The following is a 22,083-nucleotide window of genomic DNA, read 5'->3' on the forward strand; positions in this document are numbered from 1 at the left end:
TTTGTTAAAGGCCTGAAAAGGTTTTTTAAAAATACTGACAAACATTATTAACATTATTAACATCGTTTCTCTGTGACAAACGACACAGTCGGTGTCAAACTGCTCTGACGTGTCACCGAGAGGTTTGACAAGTTTTTCTGTCTGCGGTGGAACCTGATATAATAACAACAGTCACGGCAAGTCACTGCTCAGGTCATGTGACTTCACAGACGTGTCAAGTTCCGAGAGCAGAAAAATGAGCCTTTTACTTATCAGCAATGTGAAAAATAGCTTTCATATTCAGATTCAGATTTCCCTCCAGTGTTCGTTCTTCTGAGTCGAAATCACATGTGATAAAAGTGACTGTGTACAGGAAAGAGTCAAAGTCCATGGGTGTGTGTGTGTGTGTGTGTGTGTGTGTGTGTGTGTGTGTGTGTGTGTGAGAGTGTGAGTGTGTGTGTGTGTGTGTGTGTGTGTGTGTGTGTGTGTGTGAGAGTGTGTGTGTGTGTGTGTGAGTGTGTGTGTGTGTGTGAGTGAGTGAGTGAGTGAGTGAGTGAGTGAGTGAGTGAGTGAGTGAGTGTGTGTGTGTGTGTGAGTGTGTGTGTGTGTGTGTGTGTGTGTGTGTATGTTCTATGAAGGTTTTCGTCCTTTTGTTCATCAGGTATTTTCCTCCCAGGATTCTCTCCTGACGCTGGTCGTGTAACTCGAGCCTCCATGAAAGTTTCAGAGGTTAAACGTGTTCCACAGTCTCACGTCGTCACATTTGATTGAAGCTTTGTGGTGAAAAACAAACAACAACAACAGCTGATGAGATTCACTGCGTCTCCTGTTCAAATTTACCAAAGGTCATCGATCTCACAATCACGATCCACATCTAACTTTTCAGGGAAATGAGGCTCAATAGATAATTGTAGTTTTAATAAAGGAGTTATAAAACAAAAGTTCTGAATTATGATTGGCTTGTCGCACCCAGGTAGAAACTACTTCCTCGAGATTTGAGATCAGCGGCCACGTAGAATCATTTAAAATATAAATATTCACTTAAAAACATCACCTGAGCCTCTAGATGGCGTCGAAAACAGACAATTAAAAGAATTAAACATTTTGATTTTGATGTTTGATTTCTCTGAAACTTTTCATGTGTTTAAGACTAATGTATTTAAAGTTGAAGCCCAGAAAGAGTTTCATGTTTAAGCTAAAGTAGCACTGAAAGGAGTGGACGTGAAAAAGGGCAAAATATGTTCTATTGAAGGTGTTGCGTTTCGTGGTTAACAGAAGAAATAGCTGACATGTACTTTATGAAGTTGATTCAGGTGAAGCACAAGAGCTGAAAGACGTCGAAGAAGAAGATCCTTGTAGGTGTAAGAACTGAACAATAGTTTGATATGTGAGCGGCACAAAAGGTGCTGAAGGGAGTTGAAGTCGAGTCGATAGTTGAAGATCAAGTGTGTTGAAATACTTGTTGTAATCTCACCACGTGAACAATTCTGTAAAAATATCATAAATTAATCTTACTGCACATGCCCTGTCCACATCTGGCTCGTGGCTATTTCTAGTTAAAACAATAGACGACTCAACATGTTTGTGTTTTGACGCTACAGGAGATGTTCCTGGAGATCGAGCAGAAGGTGGCGAGTCTGTCTTCGCTCGGCCAGGTCGCCGACCTCCAGCAGCAACTGGGACCTGGACCGGGACGTGGACCGGGAGCTGGACCGGGAGCTGGACCGGGACCTGGACTGGGACCTGGACCGGTAGCTGGACCGGGAGCTGGACCGGGAGCTGGACCGGGACCTGGACCGGGACCTGGACCGGGAGCTGGACCGGGAGCTGGACTAGGAGCTGTGGGATCCCAGCAGGAGGCGGCTGAGTTGCTCTCCTCCAAACTGGAGCTCCTGAAGGCCAGCCTGGTCTCAGTCCAGCAGCTGCTGCAGGACAGACAGGACGAGGAGAGGACGAAGTCCCACAGACAAACACTGGAGCAGGTACTGTACTGTACGACCTGTGTGAGTAGATATTAACTGAAACTGTATATACTGTATGAAACATAACGTGCAGCTAGAAAGTAACAAAATGCAAAAAATCAGATTCTTCTTGATTTATTAAGCTTTCGTTCTGTCTCAAGGATTTCAATTTTCTTTACAGGTTTGACAATAAATAAAAAAAGACAGAGAGGCCGGTGTGCTGCTCTCTGATCAACATTGACCGAATTGCAAATAAAAAACAGCACCTCGCCCCGAACACGTCTCCTCTTCCTCCCATTACACAAACACGTATCCCGGATACGGGCGCCGCCAACTTTCACTTTTGGAGTTATTTATAGCCGGAGTCCGCCCACACACGCTCTCGACCAATCATCACGTCTCTTTTATATCATCAAATAACGAATGAAAGGCAAACTGATCTGAAACATGAACACGTGAAACAAACGTCAGTGTGATAAGACATCCGCAAATGATATAGACCATCCTTGGGAACATGTATTTCACTCCATGTCCATGTCCCATCTGCTATAGCATGGAGGGGGCGGGGCTTATGACCTGTGCTGCAGCCAGACACCAGGGGGCGATCGTGATGATTTGGCTTCACTTGCTTCACATGCAAGTCTGAGTTCTGACCAGGATTTGAATATTTTCAGGAACATTGTCGTACAAACTCGTTATTTCAATCCGATCACGTCAGATTTTTACTTCCTTGATCTACAAAATGATCATAATGTGTCTTTGTGGGGATGATCAAGCCGCTGTTTCTCTACTTTCACACGTTAGTTGAAATCACCAACACTAGTGAAGAAGTTGACCACACTTTCATTTCTTGCCTCCCCGTGTCTCTTCTTCCTGTCCGTCTCGTCAGAAGTCTGAAGCTCAGGCACAGCGCCACCTTGAGTCCCGGTTGAAGCGCAGCGGCAGCGTTCAGGAGCTCTTCTCCTCGCCCAGGAACAAACTCCTCAGACAGAATAGCCTGCAACAGCAGAAGGTAACGGAGCTGTGGGGTCTTCACTGGTTGGGGTAGAGATACTAGTACTAAATGTCTTAATTGAGATATTTAATTATCAATTCCTACTTAAATAAAATAAGTTAGTCAGTTAAAAAGAACATATTTGTGCTCCTAAAATATCACGGGACACTAAAACTCTCCAACTGTGGAAAACTCTGGAATAAAATCTGGATAGATCAGAGGCGGAGGACAACGCTGGACACAAGAATACAATAAGTTCCCATCAAACACCGATATAGGAATGACTTTTTACTGATTTTCATTAGAGTTTTTAACATCATCTGATGTTGTTGTTGTCGTCGTTGTCGTCATGCAGGAGCTGGAGCAGGAGCTGGCGGAGCAGAGGGGACTGACCCGGGCCATCGCCCGGCAGGGCAGCAGAGCTCGACTGTACAGCCAGGACTCAGAGGAGCACAGCCAGATGTCAACATGGTAGTAATATAAGCATAAGCATAATTATATGCTGTGTAAAGTACCTATAGCACTTACTTGGAGACCTACAGGCTGTAATTAACCTGCATGTCTTCGGATTGTGTGAGGAAGCAGGGGAACCCAGAGAAAAGGCAACACACAGAACGCATGCAGGGGCTTCATTTAAAGGCTCGCAAGACAAAAATAACATCACGCGAACTAAATGCTGGATAATTGACATGATAAAAGTCCCGTTTGCATAGCAAAGAGTCGGCATGTAAGACAGCGGGTCCAAGAAGTGAGAAGAAGTGTTAATGTTCCGGCCTCTCCTCCGCCTGCAGGTCGCCTCCTGCCGGGGCCGATGTGGAGGAGGACTCGTGGCGCCGCCTTCACAGTCGACTGCTGGCCCTGGAGGAGAGCTGGCTGCTTCCTCCCGCCGAGGTAAAGGCCTTCATCGCGAGAGCTGGAGTGCTTGATTATCACTTTCCAAATAGGACAAATGGGTGTTCTCGCCCAGTTGATTATCACCTCTGAGCAGAAGGCACGTTGTTGTCTCTCTGGTGTTATGGGGCCTCCTGCAGGGCTTGAAAAGGGTTTTCAGATATGTGTGTGTCCGACTTTTCTTCTCTCTCTCTCTCTCCCTCTCTGAAGGTGTCAGACTCATCTGCGAGGCGCAGTGATGGAACAGCGGGACGGATGGCTGCCACGGAAAACCTGAAGGAGCTCCGGAGCCTAATCAGCCTCCTGAGCGAGCTGGGAGTTGCGGCTGCGGAGCGTCCGGAGGAGGTGACGGAGCGATCTCGCGGCTGTTTAACAGAGAACACTGTGTAAAGGTTGTGACCTCCTGAGGGGTCGCCGGCTCCGAACCTGGAGACCAGTTGGTCCGACCGTTTCGAGAGGCCACAAGATAAATCTGAGATGATCAACCCCTTCAATTTGTAATCTCTAAGATTTCATCACATCGATATACATGACTTTCATTTATTCAGCCATAGCCACTGAATGTATTTGCACTCATTGGTCACATGCGACGGAGCTCCAGCTCCATGTTTTTATAGCTGGGACGTTGTGGCTAATTATTCTCAGTATTTTAGATGCTAAGTTCGCTGAGGTACCCAAGTCAGAGCTGGCGATCAGGACCAAGGTTCATTTACGTTACCTTTAATATAATTATAATTATTTACAGTCAAAAGCTCATGTTATCGATTACTATTGTGTTTCTGTCTCCATAGAGAGCGTCGCATAAAATCTATAATCATCCTGATACATTGTAGGCGACCCTGTACAATTCACTCCTGGTCCTGTTAGCTCTAAATCGCTGCCCCTGGGCCGTTGCCAAGATGGCTGCCGAGCGGCGACACTTTCCACAGACTTGCCATGAAGACAAATTTTCTATCCTATAGGATTCCAGTTTCCGAAACTTTGAGTTTTTCGTTCCTAGTTTGACTCCGCTCTGACCCCAGGCTTCCTCTGCGGACGGCCGCCATCGGACTCTGGACCAGGGTTTGTTCCATGCGCTGCACCGGGCGTCCTTGTCCCTGACGTCCATCAATCACCTGCTGCACCCACCCGCTGAGGGGACGCACGCAGAGGACGCCCAGCTGAGGCTGCTGCAGGTGGGCCCGGGGAACTCATTTGAAAAAGAAGCCCAGTGGAAGACCTCCACTCTGCTCTGAAAACTGGAGTTGACCTCCCTGAATATGATTGTCCTCTCTCGTCAGAGTCTGTCAGCAGAGCTGGCGACCCTCGGCAGCCAGCTGGCCTCGCAGGGGCCAAAGGTCACCGGCGTGCTGGGGTCGCAGTGTGGTCAGCGGTGTGTGGACGACCTGAGCAGAGTCCTTCCCGTGGTCCGAGCCGCTCTGAGCGGCAGAGAGAAGCAGCTCAGGAACCTGCAGGAGGAGGCTGCAGCGCAACAGGTCAGACACTGTGGCATCACTAACCCCCCGGAACTGTGATAGTGCAGGTCCGTGTGAGTGATCCTGCTCACGCTCCTCCTCCACATGCTAAACACCAGTCCTCCTTATTCCTTTCTCACCTGCATCTAACGGTCATAACAAGAATAATTGTGACGTTTTAGTCTTAAAATGGAAATAACCCTTTTCTCGTTTATTCAAAGTGGAAGCGGTTGTTGTTTGCATGCACTTGACAGAATCAGTGTCGTCTGTCTTAACCAACAGAGATGCCTCAAAGAGTTGCATGCGGCCTTCACCTCTAACCGGTCGACCGCTCATCAGATAATCAATGAATTCAGCGGATCGCTGGGACTTACTGAACAACTACAGGTACTGTTTCCATGGAGAAGTTCAGATGCAGGTTTCTTTTTACATCAATACCCAACAAAAACAACATATCACCACTTCCTTCCGCCAGCTTACGAACTGAACAGAGGAACAAACACTTGTGAAACTCAGTGTGAGAAGAAGAACTGCCTAAATTGATAGAAAAATTGATGTCAAGGTCACCAGGGGTCGATCCAGACGTCTCGGCTTCACTGTCATGGAGCTGACATCTTTATTTACAGTCTATGCAAAAAAAAAAAAAAATGTGTCAGACAAGGGCTGCACGGTGGTGTAGTGGTTAGCACCTTCGCCTCACAGCAAGAAGGTTCTGGGTTCGAATCCCGGTTCAACCAGGGCCTTTCTGTGTGGAGTTTGCATGTTCTCCCCGTATATGCGTTAGGTTCATATACCTCCCCGTATATGCGTTAGGTTCATTGGAGACTCTAAATTGACCGTAGGTGTGAATGTGAGAGTGAATGATTGTCCGTGTCTGTATGTGGCCCTGCGATAGGCTGGCGACCTGTCCAGGGTGAACCCCGCCTCTCGCCCAATGTTAGCTGGGATTGGCTCCAGCGACCCCCCGCGACCCTTAAATGGATAAAGCGGTAGACGATGAATGAATGAATGAATGTGTCCGACAATCTGTCCATTGTCATCACTTCTGTATTAATCTATAACTACTGATAGTAAAAAGAATTTTCTTTGTCTCAAAACGGAGTTACAAAGTGCAAAACATAACGAAAGAAAAAAAACATTTATGAGACAAACAGACAAAAATAAAACCTGAGCGTAAAAACGTTGGAGTCAATAATTAACAGCGACTTTATGTAAATATGTTTTGTTCATTGATTTAATATGGGGCAATGATTCAGCCTTTAACAAGGCGTTCCAAAGTCCGGGGCCTCTAAAGCCATAAAAGGTCAAAGCTCACGTAAATCAACCAGCTTGTGGTATTTCCTAAAGTGGGACAACATTACTGGGAAAAAAAATGTTTTTTCTGTGTCAGAGACTTGTGCAAAAGTAAATGTGTTCAGTGTCCGATTTATATTTTTCACTCTGAACCTACGTGTGTTTCGTTCCCAGGCCGCGTTGCAGATCCGGGAGTGTCTGCAGCATCAGGTGGAGCAGGCCAACTCCCTGCTGGAGGAGTCAGACCAACACCGCCTGCCCGCCTCTGTCCTCCACCAGGCCGCACAGCTGCAGGTGAGCTGGCCCCCCGGGGTCTGGGGGGTGGGGGGGGGGGGGTTGGGAAATGTCTGAACGTGCTTGTCCCTCCTGTGCGCAGGGCGAGCTGGACACGTCTCTGGCTGCCGTCAGCTCCCGCTGCGACGAGCTGGGGAGCAGCGTGGAGCTGCGGCAGCAGCACGAGCGGCTGGTCCGCGGCCTGGGGGAGCTGCTCGCTCTGGCCTCCGAGCGCCTCTCGCAGCAGCCCGACGCTGAGCCCCGGAGCCGAGCTCAGCTCCAGCAGCGGCTCCGCGGCCACACGGTCAGTCTGTGGGACAGGCGGGGGAACGTTTCTGTGCTCTTGGACAATAGAATAATCATCTTGCACCGTTTGTATTTCGTCAGAAGTTCTTCCAGTTCCTGGGCCATCGCTTCAGGATCCTGCAGTACCTGACCTCCAGACTCCCAGAGGACGCCCCCCGCAGGCGGGACGGCGTGGTGACGGGCCTGCGGGAAGAGGTGGCCCGGCTGCAGCGGCACGGACTGGAGAAGGGAACCAGGATGCAGGAAACATTACAGGTAGCACAGGCAACGCAGTTGATTTGTTAATTTTGAAAGTAAACGTGAGGTAAAGCAAGAAACAAATGAATCCAACAATGAAAGGTGTTTTATTTGGGGGCAACATTTAAAAACCCTACACTATCAAGCAATGTCACATATGTTTATCTTAATGCATGAGTATTAAAAAAGTCAGTTCTTCACTACCAGAAATTCCACCTATGGTTTGGATCATCAAAACTAAATCCACTGATCTGTCAGCTTAGATTCATTTGTCTGCCAAAGTCAACTCATGCAGGAGGTTATTAAAAACAGCAATCATTAACGTGATATTGATAACATCATCATTCCTCTGTCTGCGTCAGCTGTGGTCACAGTGGGAGGAGGACAGCGCCTGGGCAGACTCCCTGCTGACAGAGACCCAGACTTCATTTCCCAAGATGCATCAGGAGGGTGATCGTGAGGAGCAGTTATCTGGAGAGCTCGATGGCCACCAGGTACATATTTTTTCATTCATAAATGTGATTCCTTCCTGACTGACTGACACGGGGATCATTCTGATTCACCAACAGGCAGCCGACCCGAGGACAGGACTGATTTTCTGTTCTGCCCATTTGGGCGCCACTCTCCACGCCGTCCGCTGTGCGTGGCACTCAAAACCTAATCAAGCTGACTTAACTAGTCTTCAAATCTATTAGCAAGCTCCTGCTGTGTTCACAGCAAACGCAAAGCGAATGTTTGTGTCGCGTCACTTTGCACGTTGTGAGCGTGTTGATTTGTGACGTTGTGTTTGTCTGGCGGCAGGTCGGCGGCGTCCTGGAGGGGAACGGGGCGCGGTTCACTCGGACACTGGAGGCGGGGCTGCGGCTGCAGAAGGCGGGCTGTGGCGGCGTGGGTGTGGCCACCGGCGAGCTGGAGGCACGCTGGAGATCCCTGCGCAAGAGGCTGGACAGTGAACGCACCAGCCTGGACAGAGAGAGGACACTGAGGAGCAGGTGAGAGACGAGGGAATGTGTCCTCAGTTTAGAATCTTTCATCCGCCAGAAAGCATCAAATATATGAAATATTCATAGTTCTAACATATATTTGATTCAAGTTCTGGAATAGAATCCTTCCCCATATAAAATACACACTGCCCCTCAAAAAGTCCTGAGCAACAATGTTTCTCTGTGCAACATTTGCTTAAATTAAAACTATTTTAATTGTGGCAGATGCTTTAATCTTTTCTCTTTGCTGTAATAAACAGATTCAATCGTGACTCTGCCGCCCTGGCTGACTGGACGAGGAAGGCCAGAGGGCTGATCGACGGATGGAGCGGGTTGACGGCTGAGGGCGGCGACGACGTGGACGTTGAACAGAGGCGTGACCACTTCCTGCAGTGTGTGGTGAGCAAGAGATGACACGCCCAAGAGCTCGCAGAAACTTTTTATTTTGAATTTGAATTCAGTTTGAATTTGTGTGGAGAACCAGAATATAACTAAACCATTCTTTCTTTCACTCTTCAGGCTTTGACCCAGGAGCTGGCGCTCAGCTCGGAGCTGAAGGCGGCCGTGGTCGCCGCCGGTTCCCAGCTGGTCCACATGGAGGAGCAGGTCCCGGGCGAACGCTCGGCCAGAAACCCGCAGGAGGACGACGGCGACGGCGACCACGAGACTTCGGAGCCACGATTCTGCTGCTCCGTCGGCTCGCGGCTCCGACAGACTGAGGCGGACTGGTCCGGTCTGCTGGCCGAGCTCCCTGTCGTCCAGCGGACGCTGCACAAGGTGAGACGGATCTTCACTCAGGTTTTTAAACGTGTCGTTCTCCCCTGAGCAGCGTGGATCCATTGCTCCTACATGTTCCAACTGGCTTTTTATGATTGTATAAAAGCCAGTAAACAGATTTTTGGTCACTTTTCTTCATGATTCACTGACTGATTTGCCTGAATGCCAAACTTATGAAAATCCTGGGAAAAGAAAAGACCACGAACATCCGATCCAGTCCAGGTTTCTTTCAGCTGGGAATGAATTCTGTGTGTTTCTAATGTCAGAGGTGAATTCAGCCTCTCACTACCCACAATGCTGCAGTCGTCAATTAGTGTAAAACATCCCGCTGTGCAGCACAATGTCGTCCTGAGGACTCTTCTCACTGCCAACAGTCTGTCTGGATCTTTACCTTCTCTCCTCCCGCCTCTCTTCTCCTTCCCCAATCTTCTTCTTCTCGCACTCTTCCTCCTCTTCCTCCTCTTCGTCTCCCTCTTCCTGCTGTTTCCTATTATTTGCTGTTCCTCTTCACTGTTGTTCTGTGTCACAGTCTTTCCTTTTCTCTCGTTTCTCTCTACTTTTTACTCTCTCACTCACTTTTCCTTTTCAGGTCTAAATTGATCAAATGTTATTTTTCAGACTAACACGTATTTCTGACGTCTTTCCACAAATGAGAAGATACATTCTCGTGATTTAAATGAAACAAACATCTGATTTACAAAAATACTGTTTATCGGGCTGTTTTGTCTTTTAAACATTGAGAGAAAAGCTTTTCATTTTATTTTATTTTATCATTTAAACACACACACACACACACACACACACACACACACACAACCATAAAGTGCTGAACAATAAATAAAAACAAAAAAAAAGTACAAGAATAAGTAAAGTAAAAATAAAATATAAGATAAAATAAAGTAAAATAAAATAGAATAAGGTCAAATAAAGTAAAATAAAAATAGAATAAGGTAAAATAAAAATAGAATAAGATAAAATTAAATAAAGTATAATTAAATAGAATAAGATAAAATAAAGTCAAATTAAAAAAGAATAAAGTAGAGTCAAATTAAATGTAATAAGATAAAGAAAAAGGCAAAAAATAGAATAAAAAAAATAAGGACAGTGAAAAGCCTGAAAAAACATGTGGATCTCCAGTTTGACCTTAAATGCGTCTACGGAGGAAAAAATAAATTATTTCACATTTTAAATAACGGATGAAGATAAAAATCAGCCTGGTGCCACTTAAAGACTGGACCTGTATTTGCCAACAAGGAAGCACCTTTCTAAATGAAATAATATCAAAATCAATCAAATCAAAAATCACTGGGGACTATTTTTAATATCTTAAAGTTCGGAGAACCAATAGTCAGTGATTTGTGTGTCCTTCTCTTCCTCCTCCTCCTCCTCCTCAGCGCTGGATGAAGACGCTGACCCAGCAGGGGGCGCTGCTGCAGCTGCAGGTCTGGCTCGGAGCTGCCGAGTCCCAGCTGGAGGAGACTCGCAGCGGGATCAACCTGAACTCCTCCGCCGACACTGACCTCGCTCAGCTGCTGAGACTCTGCAAGGTGCAGTGGAGACGGAGCGTCGCAAATGTGCTGCTGAAACATCCTGATTCAAGTGTTTGACTCTCTCTCTCTCTCTCGCCCTCTCTCCATCCATGACCTCAACCCTCAGGAGCGTCAGGCGGAGCTGTCGGCCCATCAGGCCACTCTGGACCACGTGAGCCAGCCGCTGCAGGCCTGCGGCGCCGGGGGCGACCAGACGGAGCGCTACGAACGCACCCGGTTCGCAGAGGAGCAGGGTCGTCTCAACCACCGGTGGCTCCGTTTACAGGAAGCCCTCGACTCTCAGGTCAGGCTGTGATGAAAAAACTCTATCCCCAAACTCAAGGGTCCCTGTGTCAGCTGGTCCATCACAGGGTCTTCACCTGGAGGCGGGAGTTTTTTCTCAGTTGTCATGGAGATGGATCTGTTAACATTCAGACCTTTAGACGTCTTCGTCCACGTTTGCTTGAAAACTCAAGGTCAACTTCCTGGGTTTTTTTCTGGAGCTTTCAAACACATTACAGAGTCTTCATCAGCATTTGTTGACAAATGTCGTGAAACTGAAATTAATATTCCAGAGGTTGTTTTTTTTATGGATAGATTTTGATGATTAAATGTGTTTAACCACTGTCCAATGAAATAATCCAACTAAATACAGAATATTCCAGCTCATTGTATGTACATTACAGTATGTTCTGTAAGGATTATAATTATATAAATGTCTAGCATTATACCATTATAGATGCTGTTTTTTTCTTGACATTGCGTATGAATATTTTACAGTTTTATACAGATTTTTACAAAGTAATTGGTAAAGATTTTTTTAATTATGTCACATTATTTTTTAATTGTGGCTCCTTGAATACATAAAAAATTTTTTTGTAAGAAAACGTTGAGAAAGCCAGTTTTGTAACTGATTATTTCATAATCAAAGCTGGTCTCGTCACATGATTTGGATTTCCACTTCATCATCCTCATTGACGACCTTTCTGTCACTGAAATTCCAGACCCGGGAGGTGGAGCAGGATCTGCAGAGCCGAGCAGAGCGGGACGCCCGACTGCAGCTGATCAGGAAATGGATCGCGGAGCAGAACCTGTGGATGGACTCGGCCCGGACGCCGAGCAGCCGGACGGAGCTGCAGAGGAGCATCAGCACCTGCAGGGTCAGGGGTCACAACCAGTGTGATTTTATTTTACAAACAAAATACAAGGATTCAGATGTCCTGATTGTTAAATCTGCCCCCGTCTGTGTATCAGGGCCTGGAGGAGGAGATAAAGCAGAAGGCGGCGGCTCTTCAGGAGCTGAGAGACGAACGAGGACGTGGCAGCGGTGACTCCGTCTCTCAGACTCATGAATCCGTCGACGCCTGTGCAGCTCTCGCACAGCAGGTCGGTGACACGGCTTGAAATGTCCCGACGGTGTAAAAGTGGCAGCGTCTTTTACTGAACTTTGTCCGGTTCTTACAGAGCGAGTTGGTGAGGCTGCGGCTGATCGGGTGTCGGCAGCTGTGGCAGCGTGTGGAGGAGAGTCTGCGTCACGTGACTCTGAGGACAGCGACAGTGTCCCAGACTCTGGTTTATCTCGACGACCCTCGGCTCAGCCTGCAGGCCCACAGGGATCTGCACAGAGAGCTGCAGGTACTGTACGACTGGGTCTCCGTCTGAAGGTCAGAGAGACGCATGCTGCAGCTGTGATCACCCACTGTGTGTGTGTGTGTGTGTGTGTGTGTGTGTGTGTCGTGGTGAAGCAGCTTCTCCATGAGGAGACAGAAGGTGCGGAGGCCGAGCTGGACGAGCTGAGTCAACGTGTCTCGTCCCTCAGAGACGTCGTCAGTCCTGCTGCTGCCGTCTTGATCACTGAGCAGCTGGACACACAGAGAGACAGGTGAGACACACACACACACACACACACACACACACTCAGACCAAAAACAACACACTCACACACACACACACTCCTGCTCTCCAGTTGGACTGCGGCGTCTGGAGCTCTGCACCTGCAGCTCCAGCGGAGTCTGGGCATCCTGCAGCTCTGGGAGGTATTCGCCCGTCTGGACGCGTCCTTCTCCCGCCGGCTGCAGACGCTGCAGAGCGACGCCTCGTCCGCTCTGAGCGCGGCGCCGCCAGGCGACAACACAGTGGAGCAGGTCGCCGCCAAGATCGACCACATTCAGGTGAGAGGAAAGAATATTCAGAAGAGGAAAAACTCCTCCACAGGAACCAAAGTGACGAACCCAAAATCCAAAACATGTCCATTTAGTTTTTGTCACTTTTCATAATTCAACATTTCTCCTCCAACAGCTCCAGAAGATTTTTTATGTCACATTTCCATATTTTGGAGAGTGATGCACTGATTGAGTTGTAGTCGGCCCGTTTTTTTCTTCTTTCATGTTTCATGTTTTGTTTTTATACATTTTCATGAGGCCATTTTGCATGTAACTGTACTTCACAGATATCAGCATCAAAGTTCATTTATTACCTTGAAAACAGTTGATTGTTTAAAAAAAAAAAAATCCAGTTATTAGCTGTTTTGGAGCTTTCAAACACATCTCCTGACCTTCCTCGGTGGAAGACAACGAGATGTAGTTATAATAATAATAATAATGATGTTTTTCTATAGCACTTATCTAAACAAGTATATAAAGTCCTTAACAAAATACTTACAAATATAAAAAGAACATAAATAAAATCATAAAAACAAACAACATCAAATCAAAAACAGGCATTGAAGGCCTTGTAAGCATGTGTTAAAATAATGTTTTAATAGTTTTCAAGTGAGAAAAGTTCAGTTATTCCGTCTAATTGACAGATATTAAAGATATTGTTTGTCTTTGAGTGATTTTATTGCACAAAGGAAAAAGACAAATTAAAGACTTTGAGCTCATTGTTTTGGGAGTGAAAGACATTTACTTTGTCTGAACTCTTCTTCACTGTCCGGTCTGGTCCAGAGTCTCCTGCAGAGGACAGATGCTCTGCAGTCCGACCTGCAGGGGGTGCTGCAGGCCTCCGGCGACCTGACTGGTCACCTGGACCCCTCGGCTGCCACTGTGGTCCAATCACAGAGCAGGATGTCATCACGCAGCGTCCTGCAGCTCAGACAGACGCTGAAGAGGAAACTGGGTCAGCAGCAGGTAAAAGTTCATGAATGAGTTTTTGTGTTTTGTGGGATTTGCAGAGTCAGACTGGATCGTAGTTTTTAAATTGAGTGTCTTATAGATGTGTACTTGAAGTTATGAAATATTAAACCTGAGGAGAATGTTCGATATTAGCCGTCAGGTTAACTGGGTCAACAACTGTCGCATGACCAAGGGAATTTTTGGCTGTCTATTAATTATCCATAAGGATTTTAATCACTTCATTGTCATTTTTCCATCGTTTATAAAGTTTAAATCCAAAAACAAGCAAGATTTTTCATGAATCTTTATGTTCTTGTACACAGTTAAGCACATATGTACATATATATATATATATATATATAGAGCCAGAGGCAACAGCAGGTTGTCACACTGACCTACAGATTACAGAGACATATGGTCGTGTGTGTGCGTGTAGGCGGAGCTCGGGCGGCTGCAGGAGTTGGGCGGCGACCTGGAGTCACTGGAGAGAAACCTGGAGGTTTGGCAGCAGCTTCTGGAGAGCGAGGCTCAGCCGGGAGTCCAGGTGAGGTGACGACGGCGGCGTGAAACAGACTTTTATGAACGACTGAAGCTCAAGGAGCTTCCCACTCTTTAACTTTTACACTCTGAGATAAAGGTGTTTTATTGTAGATTCAGTTCATTTATCCGCCCTCAGGTGGAAATAAGAGTCAAGATAACCTTCTTTTTTTAAATTATTATTTAAAATAAACCTTTAGCTTAACAGTTCTGCATCTTAATAAAATCATTTTAGAAAGATATATATATATATGTATATAGATAGATAGATAGATATATGTGATGCAGTGTTCAGTGATGTCACGATCCCTCTGAGTCTCTGACGCCTCCATGTGTTTTCCAGTCCAGCGTCCTGGAGCTGAGCGGCCGGTCTGCTGACCTGGACGTGCTCAACGAGCTGAGCTGCAGCCTGACGCTGGGCGACGCCGCCGCACGCCGCCTGCTGCGCCTCAACCAGCGCTGGGCCGCCGCCACCGCCCGAGCTGAGGAGGCCTGCAGGTCAGTGAGGGAGGTTTAACAGTACAGTGTCGATGCGTTTCAGTCTTTCATGCCTCTTAAAGCAGTTCTCCGTGTGTGTGTGTGTGTGTGTGTGTGTGTGTGTGTGTGTGTGTGTGTGTGTGTGTGTGTGTGTGCGTGTGTGTGTGTTTGCAGCGAGCTGCAGACGGAGTCGCTGAGGCAGCAGAGCTTCGAGCAGAAGTGTGAGAGCTGGATGTTGTTCCTGCAGAGGATGGAGGACGGTCTGGCCGTGGACGTGTCCGGCTCCTACAGTGGCCTCCGACAGCAGCTCTGCACACACAAGGTACGTCCTGCTAACACACACACACTCTCACACACACACACACACACACACACACACACACACACACAGAGGTGTAACCCCGGCCTCTCCTGGTGTTTCAGCGGTTCCAGGCGGAGCTGTCCTCCGGTCACCAGATCCTCCACTCGGTCATCACTGAATCTCTTCACCTGCTGCAGAGAGGAGAGGTGGACGACAGGTGCGGAGAGAGGATGACACTCACACAGATTTCATTTGGACATATCGATAACTTCCCTCCCGACTGCGGGTACCTCTGTCCACAGGAGCGACTTCATCCTGAAGCTGGCCCAGCTCCGGGAGCACTGGCAGGGGGCGGTGCAGCGAGCCGACCAGCGGCGCTCCCTGGTGGAGGGGCTGGTGAGGAACTGGCACCTGTACGTCCGCAGCCTGAGGAAGCTGCAGGAGTTCCTGTCGGACACGCAGGCCCTGCTGCCGCCCGCCGGGCCGCCCCGCTGCAGCCTGCAGCAGCTGCGACGCTCCCTCAGAGACCTCCAGGTGGGCATGTCAGCGAGCTGGTGTCCACTGAACTGGTTGTTTATTCAGATGAAGATGAGAACTGAGCCTGGAGGCCGATCTGAGGTCTGACGACTGAGCAAAGAACGCTGATTAAATTTACGTCAAAACAGAAGACGAACCAGGAAACGTCTGTGATCAGTGTGAAAGTGGAGTGAGGGGATTTGGAACCCACAGATAACTTTCTTCTCCTTCGGCCTGTTGATACAGTAGCTAATAGCAAACTAGGTCACACCACTGATATGTTTCCCCTCCTCCTCAGCACACGGAGCTGCTGTTCCAGAGGTACCAGTGCAGTTTCCTCCACACCCTGGAGGTGGGCCGGCAGCTCTTCGCCATGGGGGACGAGGAGACCCAGAGCCGGCTGCAGGCGGACCTGGGCGGCCTGCAGGAGGAGTGGGACAGTCTGCACTGTCTGCTGGGCCACAGGATGGAGCTCGCCCGGTCCGTCGTCAAGGTACAGCGCTCGCTCCGGTTCGCGATGCGTTCAGGAGCGCTGAGTTTTAACTGCGAGACACCAGATGTTGCTTGTCGGCTTTTTTGGATCCAGTTTGGCCCCAAAACTCAACAAGTCAGCCTGAAGTCATCTTTTCATTTTTTCTGCCTCCGGCTTGGCATTTTTCATAGTTTTATATCTGTGTAAAATCAATGAATTTGGTTTATTTGTTGAGCAAATTGGTCTGGAAAAACTTGTGACGAATACTTACTTTTTGGAACAAAATGATTCAGAGTTTAATCAGAAAAGATGATTGACCTGAATAAGAGTCCGAGCAATTTATCAGTCGGCTGTTTAAAAGTCACCGTTTATGTTTGGCGATATGGAAACTTTTTCAAGATTTAAAAAAAGATTTGCACTTACATTTATTATTATTTTTTTATTTTACTTATATTATTATTATTTTTTATTTAAAAGAACATCTGCTTTTTTATATAATATATAAGTTCTATATGTTTGTGTTTTCTTTTTATTTATCGTGGTTTATGCTTAAGTTTATGGTTGAAATGTAAAATATCAAACCTCAATGACATTTCTTTGTCATTAGAGTTGGAAAACAACATACTTGGAATCATTTAAATATATATATATATATATATATATATCATACAAATATTTCAAAATCTAAATATCGACATTGCCTTCGGTCGCGCTCTGATCTGAATCTATTATTTTGAACTTTTGTTTAATTTGCCCAACGTTCCAAAACAAAATATTCATAAGTGTCTCACACTTTTGATTGTGTGTCTCTTGTCCAGTCGACTTTGTCTCCACTCTTCAGGAGTTTACACGAGTGATCAGACGAGTTGGAGTCAAAGTTTCTCCTCGTGCTCTGTCTTCCTCTCAGCCAAGTTAATCCAATCAGCTTTGATTACCGACGTGTCCAGGAAGTAGAAGACAAAGGGAGGCGACGGTTCCCTTGTTGTTTCCCTAAAGACAATCAGTGTTCAATCAATATGTTTTTACCTTTGTGTGTCTCAGAACTGGGAGCGCTGCGAGGCCGAGCTGGCCGACAGCGTGCTGCAGCTGAAGGACCTGAAGACCAAACTCAACCAGTCCATCCCAGCGCGCGACGACGACCTGCAGAGCGCCGAGAAATCCAACCAGGTAACAGCTGCCGACGCCAGAGGTCACACAGGCGATAAGTTGAACCTTTTTGCTGGAATACATTTCCTGTTGTTTTGTACATTCTGACCACTGGCTGGTGCTCCACCCGACACTGTTGGTAATCTCCTCTTCCGACTTCGTGAAAGGAAGAAAGATAATCGGCCAAATGTCAAACTTCAATCGTCAGACTGGATTAAAAAAAAATGCATACGTATATTTTATTTTTTTTGAAGACGTGACTGACAGAACTACAGACAGAACTACAGACAGAACTACAGACAGAACTACCAACAGAACTACAGAGAGACCTAAAGACAGAACTACAGACAGAACTACAGACAGAACTACAGACAGACCTAAAGACAGAACTACAGACAGAACTACAGACAGAGCCACAGACAGAACTACAGACAGAACTACAGACAGAGCCACAGACAGAACTACAGACAGAACTACAGACAGAACTACAGACAGAGCCACAGACAGAACTACAGACAGAACTACAGACAGAGCCACAGACAGAACTACAGACAGAACTACAGACAGACCTAAAGACAGAGCTACAGACAGAACTACAGACAGAGCTACAGACAGACCTACAGACAGAACTACAGACAGAACTACAGATGCGATGGAGCGAAGACACTCTCAAGTGGGCAAAGCCAAGTTTGACTCAACAACTCGTCCTCTCTGACCCGTCAGAGTCTTCACCCTCCACCCCCTCCCTCAATCCCCGCCCCTCCCCCTGCACACTCGCCCCTCCCCCGGCCCCCGTGGCCCATAATCCTCTCTGTGGGGCGGGGAGAGCGAGGCAGGAGCGCGAGAGGCTGAGAAAGAGAAAAGGGGCCGGCAGAGGCAGAGCGAGGGGGTAGTCGTGCGGAGGGGGTCACTGACAGTTTGTCGTCCTGGTCGGTGTGTTATGGTATGCAGGAGAACGAGGACTCCCTGGTGGACTGGGCCGAGAGCCTGACGGAGCTGAGCGCCATGAAGACGGACCTGTGCCAGTACATCATCGCCGACGACGTCCTGCTGCTGCAGGAGCAGGTGGAGCACCTGCACGGCCAGTGGGAGGAGCTCTGCCTCAAGGTGCGTTCTATGAAAGACTATAAAAAAACTTTATTCCTCCTGCTTTGGTTTCAACACTTTCATCATGCGCCTTTGTTTCCTTTGCTGGATTTGTTTCTCGTGACATCAGCTACATTGTACGTTGAAGTTCATTCACTACCTTTGCTTAAAAATGTTTTTAAAAAACGGGTTCATACATTCGTTATAAAACGGGTTCATACATTCATGTTGGGGCCACAATGGAGATGTAAAGTTCAAAATACAAATTATTTGCTGAGGAGCCTCTTTATTAAAACGTAATAAAAAGGAACCAACAGACTCCGCCTCCCTGTTCAAATCACAGTAACACGTGAAAGTGAAAGTCAGCGTGATCAACTCCCCTCGCCCCAAAACTCAATGAATACACAGGAGTTTTTAAATTTTTTTTTAGCAAATTTGTTTTATTGAAAGGATTGGAAAGGGATTTCAAATTGCAGAGATTCATGCAAAGTTCACGTTCTTCTTTGAGGAATCATATTTCATATTTCATATTTCACTCCATCTAGTTCAGGATCCGCCTTCAAGAGGCTGGAAAACTCCTGTCATTTCTGTTCATATTGTTTATCAGCTCATTCGGCGTTTCTTTCATTTTACGCTCTTTGATATTTACTCTAAATGAAACAAATATTCCAGATGCATTTCCCCAGGATTCCGCCTGGCGTGTACAGTATGTGTCATCTTTGGAAACTTGAGCCTCTCCCCCACGATTGGTGCACATCCACGAGCCTGTTATGTTTTTTCTTCCTCTTCTCCTTCCACGTTTTTCAACCCAGAAACTTTCATTCAAACATCAAAACTTTAAGCTCAATTAGGAGAATCCGGCTTGTATTCAACTTTTTCATAACTTTTTCCGAAATAGTCAACGAAATATACTAACTGATAGTAATGACACCTACTGACCCAACAGCAGTCAAACCACAGTTTCGTCAGAATTAGCTTTTTCTTGTTTGAAATAAAACTATTGATTTGAACGATGTCTGGCTGCGCAGGTTATGATGTAAACACAGATTAAGTTAATTACCTCAGGAAAGTCATTTGAAGAGTTGTTAATCTGCATTGTTTCCCCGTCTGAGCCTTTAAAGTGGAGTTAAATGAGTAAATCTCACTGAGGCGACTGAGGAGACCAACAGGTCTGTGGGGGGGGGTGGGGGGGGGGAACAGATGGTGACAGAGGAGAACAGTTGAAACGAGCTGAGAGCAGCAAGAGGAGCCTTTGTATTGAAATGAGTTTTGGGGGGAGGGGAGTTGATCACACTGACTTTCACTTTCTTCTGTCAGACTCGTTCACGCGTTGCTGTGATTTGAACAGGGAGGCGGAGTCTGTTGGGTCCTTTTTATTAACTTTTAAAAAAGAGGCTCCTCAGCTTGTTAAACCATCTCCATTGTGGCCCCAACATGAATGTATGTAACCCTTGTTCAGATGTAACGACGAGTTATGCGATATGAACACGCCGCGTCTCAAAGCGATGAAGCCCATTTGACCGCTGTCTTTCCTCCGATCCCCTTCGCCATCAGGTGTCTCTGCGGAAGCAGGAGATCGCCGACCGCCTGAACGCCTGGATCGTCTTCAACGAGAAGAACAAGGAGCTGTGCGACTGGCTGACGCAGATGGAGAACAAGGTGGCGCACAGCTCCGACCTCAACATCGAGGAGATGGTGGAGAAGCTGAAGAAGGTAGGGGGTCATCGCCGGTCACCGTGGAAACAACAGATGAACTCGACGCGGTTTCAAGGAGGTTGCAATTCATTTCAGGCTCAAGAGTTGTGTGTAGAAAGTTTATGGTTAAACTGTCAAATATCAAACCTCGTGAACATTTCTCCGTCACGATGGTTCGATGACAACATCTTGGGAATCATTGCCAATATGTTTTAGGTATGTGTTGGAAATATTTCACCCCCTAATATCAGAATTTGCCGCCAGAAATCCAATTTTCCAATTTTTTTTCTTTGCAGGCGTCTGTGCCAAACAGATCCTAACTTTCTGTAAAAAGGGGGGGGGGGGGGGCAGTTGTCGGAGCTCAAACGACTTATTGCCCCTGACAGAGGGTTGACGTCCTGGAGCGTTAGACTGTTATGTTTTGCACTGGGACACAGAGTCTTGACCGGAGCTGCATCACTTTCTGGAAGAGTGACAATGTTATGTTGGGAATTTTCATGATTTTGGCTTTAAAAAAATGATTTCTTTAAAAAGATGATTTCTTTAAAAAACCGATGAGGTGCCACTTTATTTACACCTGTATAGAAATGATGAAACAGGTAATACACACAATGACTTTTGTTTTGTCGTCACCCACTAATCCACTCTTCTTCTTCTTCCTCCTCTTCTTCCTCTTCCTCTTCCTCTTCCTCCGTCGACCAGGACTGCATGGAGGAGATCAACCTCTTCAGCGAGAACAAGACGCACCTGAAGCAGCTCGGGGAGCAGCTCATCAGCGCCAGCAACAAGACGAAGGAGACGGAGATCGACGACAAGCTGGCGGACGTCAGCGGCCGCTGGCAGCATCTGTTCGACCACATCGAGGACAGGTAGGAGCAGACGAGACGCTTCTCTAATCTGAGACTGCATTTCCCATGAAACCCGTTGATTCTGTCTCTCGTCGTCAGACAGACTCCGCCTGGTTTCAGACTCGTCCTGCGGCGCACGTGTGCAGATTTATCCGTGGGGAGAATAGAAGCGGGGCAGAGCACACAGCTGTCATTTCAGATTAAAGCAGAGCGGCTCAGAGCCGACAGGCGACAGGGCGATATATATTATCATTTTCATTAATCCGTAAACTCCTTAAATGTCCGTCCAGCGGCTCAAAGTGCCACTTTGCTCCCGACCTGCACGAGAGCGGCGTCACACTGCGTGACCCACAGGTGCCAGTATAACGGAGGGAGAGGAATCCACCGGCGGCTCTGACGTGGGGAATGTGACGTCAAATTTTGACTTTTGAGGCGATTGCTCCACGAGGTTCCCGGAGAAACGTCCTGCGACTGCGTTCTTCATGTGTGAACGGCAAAACCTCCTGTGAAGGAGTGAACTAGTGAACAAACAGCTTCACACCAAAGTAAATATTGGTGGCGAGGAGGAGGGTCTTCATCCTGACTGACAGGTTGTTAGTACAGAGATCTGTCCTCCAGCTTTAACAACACCAGAGGGACCAGAGTGGATATATAGACAATAGAGGCTCCGCCCCCCTGAGGGACCGACAGGGGCTGAAGCCCGTTAATGAGCCGCTGCCGAGGCACGAGCCTCGTGGCTGTGATGGAATGTGCAACTGTCACACTCTTTGATTTGGATTATTTCATAATTAGAGCCACAGAAGAAAAAAAAGCCTCTTTCCTGATTGGCTTGCAGGAAAAACCGTTAAGAACCGTTGCATCAGCGTTGAACTTCAGCCCCAAAGGTGATGGACGGGGTTGAGTTCAGGGATAGATAGATAGATGGATAGATAGATGGAACAGCTAATTGATAACTAATCGACTACTTAATTAATCACTATAACCATTTTGATAATCGATTAATTGGTTCAATGAAAAAAAAGGTTGAAATTCTCTGATTTCAGCTTCTTAAGTGTGAATATTTTCTGGTTTCTTTGCTCCTCTCATTTTTCACAATTTTATGAACCAAGCAACTCGTCGATTAATGGAGAAAATAAGCGCCAGATTAATCGATAATGAAAATAATCGTTAGTTGCAGCCCTGATGGATGATGGATGATGGATGGAGCCTGAACCA

The 22,083-nt window shown here is 47.0% G+C and overlaps 1 protein-coding gene across 1 annotated transcript in view; it reads left to right on the top strand.

Moving 5' to 3' along the window:
- The window catches only part of syne2b (spectrin repeat containing, nuclear envelope 2b), an 84,467-nt gene that overhangs the window by 48,471 nt on the left and 13,913 nt on the right, over positions 1 to 22,083 (top strand). Inside the window, exons 60-92 of the mRNA XM_047337705.1 lie at positions 1,581 to 1,961; positions 2,830 to 2,952; positions 3,290 to 3,405; positions 3,726 to 3,825; positions 4,036 to 4,170; positions 4,848 to 5,000; positions 5,106 to 5,300; positions 5,562 to 5,666; positions 6,747 to 6,866; positions 6,949 to 7,149; positions 7,233 to 7,406; positions 7,751 to 7,882; positions 8,190 to 8,380; positions 8,632 to 8,770; positions 8,891 to 9,148; positions 10,543 to 10,695; positions 10,805 to 10,981; positions 11,682 to 11,837; positions 11,932 to 12,063; positions 12,142 to 12,312; positions 12,423 to 12,559; positions 12,644 to 12,848; positions 13,623 to 13,805; positions 14,227 to 14,334; positions 14,671 to 14,825; positions 14,979 to 15,126; positions 15,228 to 15,322; positions 15,408 to 15,639; positions 15,920 to 16,114; positions 17,135 to 17,260; positions 18,191 to 18,346; positions 19,880 to 20,038; positions 20,723 to 20,889. Coding sequence (XP_047193661.1) covers positions 1,581 to 1,961; positions 2,830 to 2,952; positions 3,290 to 3,405; positions 3,726 to 3,825; positions 4,036 to 4,170; positions 4,848 to 5,000; positions 5,106 to 5,300; positions 5,562 to 5,666; positions 6,747 to 6,866; positions 6,949 to 7,149; positions 7,233 to 7,406; positions 7,751 to 7,882; positions 8,190 to 8,380; positions 8,632 to 8,770; positions 8,891 to 9,148; positions 10,543 to 10,695; positions 10,805 to 10,981; positions 11,682 to 11,837; positions 11,932 to 12,063; positions 12,142 to 12,312; positions 12,423 to 12,559; positions 12,644 to 12,848; positions 13,623 to 13,805; positions 14,227 to 14,334; positions 14,671 to 14,825; positions 14,979 to 15,126; positions 15,228 to 15,322; positions 15,408 to 15,639; positions 15,920 to 16,114; positions 17,135 to 17,260; positions 18,191 to 18,346; positions 19,880 to 20,038; positions 20,723 to 20,889 — 5,378 coding nt within the window. The remainder of the gene's footprint in view (positions 1 to 1,580; positions 1,962 to 2,829; positions 2,953 to 3,289; positions 3,406 to 3,725; positions 3,826 to 4,035; positions 4,171 to 4,847; positions 5,001 to 5,105; positions 5,301 to 5,561; positions 5,667 to 6,746; positions 6,867 to 6,948; positions 7,150 to 7,232; positions 7,407 to 7,750; positions 7,883 to 8,189; positions 8,381 to 8,631; positions 8,771 to 8,890; positions 9,149 to 10,542; positions 10,696 to 10,804; positions 10,982 to 11,681; positions 11,838 to 11,931; positions 12,064 to 12,141; positions 12,313 to 12,422; positions 12,560 to 12,643; positions 12,849 to 13,622; positions 13,806 to 14,226; positions 14,335 to 14,670; positions 14,826 to 14,978; positions 15,127 to 15,227; positions 15,323 to 15,407; positions 15,640 to 15,919; positions 16,115 to 17,134; positions 17,261 to 18,190; positions 18,347 to 19,879; positions 20,039 to 20,722; positions 20,890 to 22,083) is intronic.

Source organism: Scophthalmus maximus, chromosome 15 (assembly GCF_022379125.1).
Source record: "Scophthalmus maximus strain ysfricsl-2021 chromosome 15, ASM2237912v1, whole genome shotgun sequence".
Lineage (NCBI taxonomy): Eukaryota > Metazoa > Chordata > Actinopteri > Pleuronectiformes > Scophthalmidae > Scophthalmus > Scophthalmus maximus.